General features: G+C 42.2%; 1 protein-coding gene across 3 annotated transcripts in view; it reads right to left on the reverse strand.

Moving 5' to 3' along the window:
• STK4 (serine/threonine kinase 4) overlaps positions 1 to 10,480 on the reverse strand; it is a 44,941-nt gene that overhangs the window by 33,914 nt on the left and 547 nt on the right. The window contains exons 1-10 of one of the 3 annotated variants that reach the window (XM_064673642.1): positions 10,215 to 10,312; positions 8,387 to 8,467; positions 7,433 to 7,561; positions 5,494 to 5,608; positions 4,810 to 4,974; positions 4,241 to 4,408; positions 3,530 to 3,667; positions 2,747 to 2,875; positions 2,275 to 2,328; positions 253 to 439 (exon numbers count right to left, since the gene is read on the reverse strand). In XM_064673642.1, the coding sequence (XP_064529712.1) occupies positions 253 to 439; positions 2,275 to 2,328; positions 2,747 to 2,875; positions 3,530 to 3,667; positions 4,241 to 4,408; positions 4,810 to 4,974; positions 5,494 to 5,608; positions 7,433 to 7,449 (973 nt within the window). In that variant the 5' untranslated portion in view covers positions 7,450 to 7,561; positions 8,387 to 8,467; positions 10,215 to 10,312. Of the gene's footprint in view, positions 1 to 252; positions 440 to 2,274; positions 2,329 to 2,746; positions 2,876 to 3,529; positions 3,668 to 4,240; positions 4,409 to 4,809; positions 4,975 to 5,493; positions 5,609 to 7,432; positions 7,562 to 8,386; positions 8,468 to 10,214; positions 10,313 to 10,480 lie in introns of those variants that run through there. The other 2 variants (XM_064673640.1, XM_064673641.1) reach the window with 2 other exon arrangements.

Raw genomic sequence — 10,480 nt, forward strand, 5'->3', positions numbered from 1 at the left:
TCTTATTCAATCAGCACAGAAACTTCTGGAAATTGTGCACAAGTCATCAGCTACACCAAGTGCAAGACTAAAAAGAATGAAACTTGGATCCTGAAAGGCTTCTCTACTGCCAGAGGGCATTGATCTAAAAGTTTTAGCTTCCTACAACCAAAAGACACAAGCTACCAAAAACATCAAAGCAGGCTGGCAATATATAGAATAGCCCACATGAAGTCTTAAGGAATATTCTAGAAGTCAGAGATGTTCTCTTACTTTTCATGGTGCCCTCCTCCTCTTCCTCTTCCGTGTTTATGACCATTGTACCCAGCTGGGACTCCAAGGTGCCATCGTGTTCTATCATGGTGTTGGCTCCGTCACTCATGGTGTTCACAGCTCTTATGGTTCCAGTTTCATCTCCACTTGCCCTCACCATGGTGCCTGAATCGGTTTCATCTTCCTCCTGTACAAAGATGCCATAAATACATATTTTACTGCTGGTGGTGAAGTCCCACGAGGAATGTCTGTCTCCAAGGACACTGGCAGGGCTCACTAATTCAGAGGTTTTTACACACACACACACACACACAGGAGCCACATTTGGTTTATGCACTTAGTTCTCTCCCTGTCATCTCCAAACAGGTAATGAAAAGTCTTCATACTTTTCTGCCAGCATGATAAATAAGAGAACAGATAAAATAATCAGCAGAAGCTTCTCAGTGCAAGTTGTATCTCATTTTCTCATTTCTGACCTGGTGATGTGCCTGTAAGAGTAGATTACAACACTTGTTCAGTCATTAGTGTTTCTATTCATGCAGCCAGTTTTAAGAGCTGACCTCAAACCACTATCTCAAGTGCTACAGTTCACTGAGGAGTCATTATTTAATGACAGCAACAGGTCTAAGTCTGCAGTGTTTGTGGCACATGGAAAGAAAACCCTCACCCTACTTTTTTTTCCCCCTATCTCTAGCATTTAGGTAGTTTTACTTGCTATAAATTTCAGAAGCACTGAAGAAAAATGAGCTGCATTTGCAAATCTTTGAAAAGGATTCAAATAAATTACCAAAGTTTAGTAATTTTTTTTCACTGAAAATTATTTTTTATCTTTCCATTTGTTAACAGGCACTAATACTAAAGTAGTTGGAATTAACTGCTGTCAAGGCTTAAGAGACTGACTTTGTAGGAAAACACAAGCTCTTCAAATAAATTCTGGTGGAACAACTTCCTGGTAGAGAGTTACCTTAGCCAGAGGTAGCCAGAGGTGCTTCACTAAGTGTATATTGTGAGTAGGATTTAACAAAGAATAAGGTCAAAATTTCCACAATCCATTTAGTTTCTTGGAAATGTGGACCAGCTGTCCAACTGCAGGAACACAAGTCACTTTCTAGGTTTAGAGTAGAGTTTTTAGGCATCTCACCTTAGATGAGATGCTCAATTTAGTGTTGTTCTAAGGATGAAGTTCACATTTTTGATGTGTGACCACGGCCTTACAGATGTGTGTTAGTGTAAGAGGGAAAACACAGGCACTGCACACCAAGCTGCAATACTCCACCTCACTGTCATGGAAAGGAAGAAGTAAACCCCTCCATGGTGTTCCCAGCATTTTATCTGCTGTGTCAACAACATCTACAAAATTTACTTCCCAACCTCAAAACCAGCAGCAAGAGAGGAGAAAACTACACAAGGTGTTAATGGAGGAAAAGCAGTTTTATGTGGAGATGAGTGGGTGAGAGGAAGCAATAAATTTGTTTGCTACACGTCATTTAACAAAGGAGCACAGCAGAAGTTTCCACAGTGCTTGGGAAGTGCTTGGGAATGCTCTTCTGCTCACAGACATGGAGCAGACAAGCTCTGGGAAAACACACAGACCAACAGAGACGACTCAACTCTGCTACACAGACACCACCTCTCAGCAACGTGACCCCAGACCAGTCAGAAATGCAGAAGAGAGAGTGGGGACAATACTCAGGGTAGGGACAATACTTGCAGAGTCGACATTGTGGCAACATAACCCATAAAGTTACATCCACACTGAATAAATATGCAGCCCTAGACTGGAAAACCAGATGAAGAATGTGTTCAGCACAGACACTGTGGACCATGCTGTTCAAGTGTAACCCCTGAACAGGGCTGGCACACAACGCCTGGTGTTGCCCATTTCATTTATTCAGGTTGAAGCAGGCAGAGGCTCAAAAACCAGCTTTCAACATGCTTTCCAAATTCACATGCTGTAACCACTGAAACAAGGAGCTGAACTGCAATTCACAGCAATCCCCTGAACACTTCCCATGCCCTCACCTCAGGCTTCTGTCGGTTGCTCTTGTGTAGAAGAAAGTTTCTATAAGGGAGGTTCTAAAGCACAACAATAGTAAAACAACACAACATACTTATATCATAGTGCATCACAGATGATATCATCATTTTATACTAGCAGAGCAGTCTAAGACCTGAATCCACAATGAAAAATTCTCACTACTGCATAAACAATATAATCCAACTGGGAAAATGTATCAAGTCTTCTGCATACAGTTCTTTGTAGCCCTGCTCAATCACAGGTCTATAAGGTGGACTGTAAGCCACACATGCTGCCTATCCCACCCAAATATAGATTGAGCAGGGACCAAGCACCAGGTTAAACAGTCACAAAGCAGAAAACTCCAGAACTAAGTCAAATCCACTGGCAATTGAACAAAATATTGCAAAACCAAAAAACCAGAGCAGCTAAGCCTTAGAGTCTGGACTTTGTACACTGTTACTATTAAATACTCACTGAATTTTCTTCATCCTCTTGATCCAGCTCACGCTGCTGAGCCTCCTGACGTTTCAGCTTGATGTCCATGGCTTCGTTAATCAGGTCTCGCAGGATTGAGACTCCTTTGGCACTTTTAACAAATGGATGCTGAGAAGTATTTTAAAAACAAATAAGCACTGCATCTGAAGCAAGGTGTAACAGTGAAAGGCTATTACTGGGGCCTACTTCAAATTAAATTAAGGTTTAACTCGAAACATGACTGAAATAACAATCCAGTACTTCTGTCTGGCACAGGAAGGAGACATCCCACCCTCCAAACGAGATCATGCTGCAAGGGCACTGCTGCTGTGAGACCTTGGGCTCATTCCCCCCTCCACAGCTCTGATTACTTCTCTCCTTAGCAGCTTAGCTGTCAAGAACCAGTTACACAGACCATTTCCATGCCTAGACCATTCTGAGCAACCACTTTCATTTAGCCTCCCCTGTTTAGTGTTTTAAGTTTTTTGGCAGTGCTGGTGAGAATTTGAAAGTAAAACAAAACCAAACAAAACCAACATCAAACTCCAAAAGCCAAAACATAAACAACCCAGGGTAGACAAAGGAAGTTGGACTGGTTCTCAGAGAAGAAGTGAAAAGCTGAAGTTGAGTGTGAGATTTTTAAAACTGAGATATTAAAAAGTAAAACCTGTAGTGAACAGGAGCAGCAAGAAAGGAAACCAAACATCCCAACAGCCACACAGCACTGCCTACCCTGGCAAGGCTTCTCTAGAGCTTATTATGTTCTTGTAAGAAAAGGCAGACCTGCAGAAGTTGTGTTGCAGTGGCACGTTGCTCTGGGCTCTTCACAAGACACTGTTTCACAAAGTCAGTAAAACTGTCTGACCAGAGCTCTGGTTTCCGGAACGTTGGGGGTGGGTTGGTGGGAATCATGAAAATTGCCTGAAAGCAAAGGAATATTCCAGATTTCCAAACAAAGCTTAAAACGTTCCAACAACACAATATAAACACACCCAAACACTCACTGGCACTGAAGGATGATGGACATTGTCAAGTTTGCTGCTTCTGAAGAGTTTGTGCCAATATTACACACAAATCTGCTCAGAGGGATCAAGTAGCAAGAAAACAGACTTTTCTCACTAGGTGCTTACATCTGGCTGGGCCATTATGTGCCCCAAAAGGTATGAATATGCTAATGTCAAATCTTAAAAAATTGTGCTTTCATAAAAAAAAAAAAAAACAGAACACTTTGGATAATCCAGCTGAAAATATGTTTCTTCATACCCAACACCAAGCTTCAGCTCTGTCTTAACAGAACAGGATTGTGATTTTTTTTCTTCCCATGCAGATTCTTCTTGACCTGTTTTTCGTTTAATCAACACTACAAAAAACTGGTAGAAAACAAACAACTTGCACTAAATTAAAAGCAAATGGCATGCTGGTATGTTACTCAGCCACCTGCAACAGCAAACCCTTTCCATACAGCAATACATTTTAAGAGGCCACAGTCCTTACCCTCATGGGATGAATATCTGCATATGGTGGCTTGCCTTCAGCCATTTCTATTGCAGTGATTCCCAGAGACCAGATGTCTGCAACACAATTATACCCAATTTCCTGAATCACTTCTGGAGCCATCCAAAATGGGGTCCCTATAACTGTGTTCCGCTTTGCCATGGTGTCCTGAGAAGAAGAGAAGGATAAAGAGTCAGACAGTGGCAACTGTATTAGCCACAAACACTCCTTAGTGAATTATCACCCTAATTATCTTGCATGCACACACATTATTAGGCTCAGCAGGACTGGGATATGGAGGGCTGCAAAGAGGAATTGGAATGTCCTCACAGAAGTTAAAAATATCCCGAAGAAAACAGCAAATGGTATTGCAAACCATTACTCAGGTATTACAGCTTCCACAGAGCAAGCTCTGCTCTAGTCTGTCACTAGTTTACAATCTCATTATGCTGATGTGAAGTGCTAAACAACAGCTATGAACAGTTTCTCAGCCTCCACAAGCCCATCACACTCACACACAGATTAAAAAGACAAACTGAAATGCACACAAACATCTTGGTTTTACTTACTGTAAGTTGTCCTGCCACTCCAAAGTCTGCAAGTTTAGCATGTCCCTCTGTATTTAGCAATATATTTCCAGCTTTGATGTCCCTGTGTATTTTCCTCATAAAATGCAGGTACTCGAGTCCTTTCAGGGTCGACTGCACTATTGTAGCAATTTCCTCCTCTGTGAGCTAAAGAAGAGAAGAGTTGCTGCCAACCTGGCAGTGCTGAGGCACAGCACTGTTGTGCTTTGGTCTGTATGTTACTGAGATTCACTAACTGCTATTTAATTGCCTTCACTAAAGGATGCCACACTAATGGGGAATTAGTTTGTGACTTACAGCATTGTGTAGCAAATTAGATTACAATCAGCATACACATACACACCTACCACATTTCACATACCATAACCCTTCCCCAACTTGTAATTCCTATTCTGCAATAACCAAAGTAGGGCAAACTGGAGGCTTACTTGGAATGAGTCTGGCTTTTCAGGAAAGCCAACACACCCAAATCTGCTCCCCTGATTAAATTATCCAGATAACCAAAACTCAGTCAATGGAATCACCCTTTCTCAATTTCAGAGGAGCAAGGGACCTGCACCACAAGTTATGGCAAATGGTTGTCAGGCATTGAACACTGTAAGAATTTCCTTGAGCTGCTGGACACCCACACTTCCCATCCATACATTCAAAGGAGAGAGGACGTACAGTTTTGTTTCGTAACCGAATAATGTCAGACACGGATCCAGCGCCGCAGTATTCCATCACTATCCACAGGTCTGTGTTCTTAAAATAGCTGCCATAATATTTCACCACATGAGGACTACGAAATGTGAAAGAAAGAAGAAAACAAAGGGTCAAATACCAGTAATCAGCATCACTGAATAAGCACGATACACTGCAGAACCCTTAAGGATGTTAACTCAGCGCTGAAATGCCACTGAAACCCTGATCAAAAGTGTTCCAAACCACCCTGAACCCACACAGGGCTACCACAGTCCTGCCAAGCCTGTTCCCACTGCTCATATGACCTGCCAGTAAGTCACTTCAGGGAGCTAAACTGTCAGACAACAAATCCTGCGGAAATGAGGAGCGATTAGCCTTCAGTCTGGTTTAACCCCCTGGACAGGGTTACAACAGGGTCAGTGCTGGGGCAAGCAGGAAGGCAGGAAAAGGGAATGGGAAACGTGCCACAGCAGTCCCTGGTAAAGCTGCTGCAGAGCATTTGCCACCAAATGGAAACATTAAATAAAGTCCACAATTCGTTGGAAAACAGCTATCGTGTTCATTAAAAGGAATGTTCCCCCATTGCTACATGCACCTATTTGTTTCTACAGTTTAGCCCAGGATATATTTTAGGATCTCAGTACAACTGTCTCTCTGTGAGCTATTTGGTTGCACAAAAAAACAAACAACCTAGTAAAGTACATTGGTCTGAAAAACCATCTGTTCTCTGGAAAAGGTAAAGCTGAAACTAACAGAAAGAATGTCCCTGATTTTATGGGAATGGAGCTAAGGAACAAAAGTGTGTTTAATCTATTCTCTGATGAACGTTTTCTAATGAAAAACCAAAAACTAGCAGGTCAGTCACACTGCAGTGTCCCATTATGCTTGCACAGAAAATGTGATGCTCCAGTGATTCACTCCCTCTGCTGTTCACAACTGTAAGGTCTCATTTTAGGCCTTAAGATATTAATATTTAATTTAAGAGACACCTAGTAATGCTTTCCAAGTTACACAGTAAAATTTTTCACAAGAAATTTCCATTCAAGTTACATTTTGCTGTCTGCCCCCACTCACCTGCATTTACAGACAGGGAGAGTGGAGTGCAATAAGAGCAAGTGGGACCACAGTTTTATACTGCTCATGTAATTTATTTTAAATGGCTTTCCATGCCTCAAGTCCTTCAAAGTAGTGTTTTTAAGGCCAGATTCATAAGACCAGAAGAAATGAGTGTATTTTAAACCTTCAGCCTTCGGCACACTTTGACAGGGTCTTCCCTACCCAGAAGCTCTTCATTAGCTAAGTCACTGCAGCATCTTTTCCCATAAAAACATGCAAAGACAGCCCAGAGAGCCAACCATCAGCCCATCAGCAGAGCTGCCAGCAAGTTATTCTGGGGATGCTCAGATCAGCTGGTCCTGCACTGGAGCCTGCACAGGCAGAAAACAGCCGGGAAGGACAGTCCTGCCACCCGAGCACGTAGGTCGTGCACATGCAAGAGCAGTCATGCGTTAGTGGCTCCCATCCACGTGCCCCTTAAAAACAAAACCAAAAAAAAAACCTTCTTCTAAGAGTTTTCTACATCTTGTTTAGAAGCCATCCCCCCCTGTGGAGGCAGGAGCTGCTGTTTAGCACACAATCAAGTTACCACTGCTCAGCAAGCACGGGCAGAACCGCGGCAGCAAGTGCAGGGTTATTCCACTGAGTGCTCTCTTGCTGCAAGCTGAATTTTTGTTGTCTTACCTTTGCACTACCCAAACGGTCAGTTAACATGACTCAGCTGATACGAGGTAACTTGATTGTTCAAGTCCAGCCTTTTAAAAAACATTTAAGGCAACATCACGGCTTTTATTTGATGAAGTGCCAGATCACAGGCGACATTTTTCCTTGCATCCTGATGATGGGGTTTGCAGCACACACTTACCTGTCACATTGCTGCATTATGGATATTTCCTTTATAATCTCTTGCAGGTCAGATTCCACAGGAACTTGTTTAATTGCAACAACTTGACCCGTTTCTTTATGAATGGCTTTGAACACACTGCCATAGGAGCTAGGAAACAAAACATGAAACAAACACTGAAATGCACTGACATTTTAAAAATGCAAATATTATAGCTTTGCTTTTTGCAAGTGTAACCATCGGGGAAAACATATCCTTCTGTTAAAAATATTTTGTATTTTAATGTAATCATTCCGCTAGTTTCTAAATACTGTAATACAAATAAGTCACAGCACATTGAGATGGTGAGAAAAGAGCCAACCATTATGACATTGACCATGGCTTTGGAATGGCCTTTTGCACAAATCCAACAAATAAAATTCTCTCTTTCCAGCATACAGTACAATCTGAGCATCAGTAAGAACTACAGCCCTGGTCAGATATTATCATTCTTATTTGCAGCTTCTTTCATACAGCAGCCAAGCAGATTTATAACTCAGTTTTTCCAAATGAACTGCTTAAGGCAGCAAATACGTCACTCACTGACTGTTCCCATGCTGCTCTGCCTCATCAAGTGGCACAATGCTACTGAAGTTCACTTCCACCAGGCAGATCTCCCACAAGAGGTACCCAGGATCAACTACAAAACCTCTTGAGTTCCCACAGGGTTCAATCAACTCCAGGCTGGCATTTTTCAACAATGCTTCAACTCCCTACTGCTGAGCCATAAGCTACTGTTTGGATTAAGATATCACACTCTTGGGAAACAAATTCTTTACTCTGTTACTAACCAAACACTGTCACTATGTTAGTACGTACCTTTGCAGAAATAAGCTCACAACAAAAATGAAACAGCAGAGATCACTGAACACCCCCCCATTACATAGATTTGTCCTCAGAGACATGTACATTGGGCCCATTGAACAGAACACGTACCCTTCTCCAAGCTTCTCCAGTACATCAAACACTTCTTCAGGTTGTTTGGTTAAACTGTCTTCATCTAACTTCTTCAGCTGCCTGTATGGGCAAGAAGAGAGAAATTATGGCATTTAATTTTATGGCAGTTTGGGCTTTGCTGAAACAGAAGAATAAACAGCACAACTTAAATGTACAAAAGGCTTGGTGTGAAGTAAATTGATTATCAAGTAAGTTTATTTCACCTGACAAGAAGAGTGAATATTATTAGCATCCAACAGCAAAAACGGGCTGGGAATTACAAAAGAACAGAATGTTCTACACCTCATCTTGATAGAAATGCATTCCAGGATCTCTATGCTGGTGGTCACATCCTAACACAGTACAGCAGAGTCTAACAGCTATTGAACATATCTGCTAAATTTCAATATCTGGAATGAAAGGATACCTACCAAGGCCAAGCAAAAGGGAACATCATCTTCCCTGATGCTCAAGAGTATGGGTGGAATACATTTGTTGGGAGAGCAAGAGGCAAGACTGATCTCACCTGTACGTTTTTAACATCAAAAGTTCAGATCTTAACTTTGTGGGCCTGGATACGTACTAGGAAAATTCTACCAGGAAAAAAGAAAAAGGAAACTGTATCTGACTATTGCAGTATCTTAATGCCATGACTCTTAAATGTATTGCTAATAAGAGTCAGCTGAAACACCTTCTGGGGAAAAAAACCCACGCCATGTGATGTGATCCTGCACTTGGCCCCCCTCTCCCCCGGTACAACTTTTAGGGAGATTTCATGCACAAAGCAACAAGATCAATCATATTTGTTTCTGTCCACACTGAGAGCTGTTCACCAAACCTTCTGAAACAGTTAAGGACTACGTAACAAAAAGTTCTGAAAACTAAGTATTTTATTGTCAATGATACAGTATTCAACTGCCCACAAACAAGCTCTTTCATTTTCGCACCAACTAAAAAAAAATTAAAAATCCGAAACAACAATAAAACACACAACAAAAACCCCTCCAATCTCCCCAAACCGGCTCATGCGAGTTTTTGAAACACAGAAACTTATGAGTCTCAGAGCTTTTAGCACTGCCTGGTCTCACAGTGATCAGTGTTTAAAGTGAAATACGCGAGAACACCCGCAACTGTAAATTACTCCTGAAAGCTCGAACCGCTACTGTTAAATATCAAGAGTCCAGTCACAGGCATACTAATTTTTAAACTAAATATATAACTTTTTTCCCCAATTTCTTCAGAAGCAGAGTGAGAAACTACTCCCTGATCCCTGGCTATAACATTTATGTACAAAAGCCACACAGGAGGAGCAGCTCACGCATGGAGCACATACAATGGCTTCCTGAAGCAAAGGAAACATTATATAGAAGCAGACTCAGGAAGTGGTGAAATACTGAAAGCAGTCACTAGCTTCCCTGCACAGATAAGCATTAAACAGAATGTTACTTGCCCTTGTGAAAACGGGGAGGGAAGAAGGTGTGGGAAAAGGGGGGAGATGAAATTAATATATGCATCAGCAACCACATAAGCCACCATTTCCAAAGAGCCCAAAAAGTGGTGATGTGAGAGGCAGACCCCTCTTGCTGAAGTTGAGGCCTAAATTCTACCAGCATAAAAGGGGACAAAAAGGTTTTTAACATACCCAGGCACAATAGCCAGACAACCACCGTGCCTGCAGCAAACAACCTAATTTCTGCTATAGACCAGGAGCTGAATTACTTTGGGCTGTCTGGTTCATGCAGAGCACTCGCTGCTGTCAGGCACACGCTGCCTTCCTCCTGGATGTTTATACAACGCGGATATAACAGCAACACAAACTCAACCTCACCTTTGTTGTTATTCAGATCTAATCTGAATCACCTGCCAGCTAAGAACCAGCATATGCAGTTACAGAATAAAACCCAGTTTTCGTTTTTAACAGAAGATCCATCGCTGTCCGTTTAACGAACCGAGCCAATCTCACCGAGGAGCAGCGCCCGCAGCTTCCTTTGTTCGCCGCTGATTCCCCGGGCCCCAGCTGCAAGCCGCTGATAGGATTCTGACACGGACACTTCATTCAAGCTGCCGCCGATCTCCAGCTCTCCCTCCGCAGCC

This window comes from Pseudopipra pipra, chromosome 17, assembly GCF_036250125.1.
Source record: "Pseudopipra pipra isolate bDixPip1 chromosome 17, bDixPip1.hap1, whole genome shotgun sequence".
NCBI lineage: Eukaryota > Metazoa > Chordata > Aves > Passeriformes > Pipridae > Pseudopipra > Pseudopipra pipra.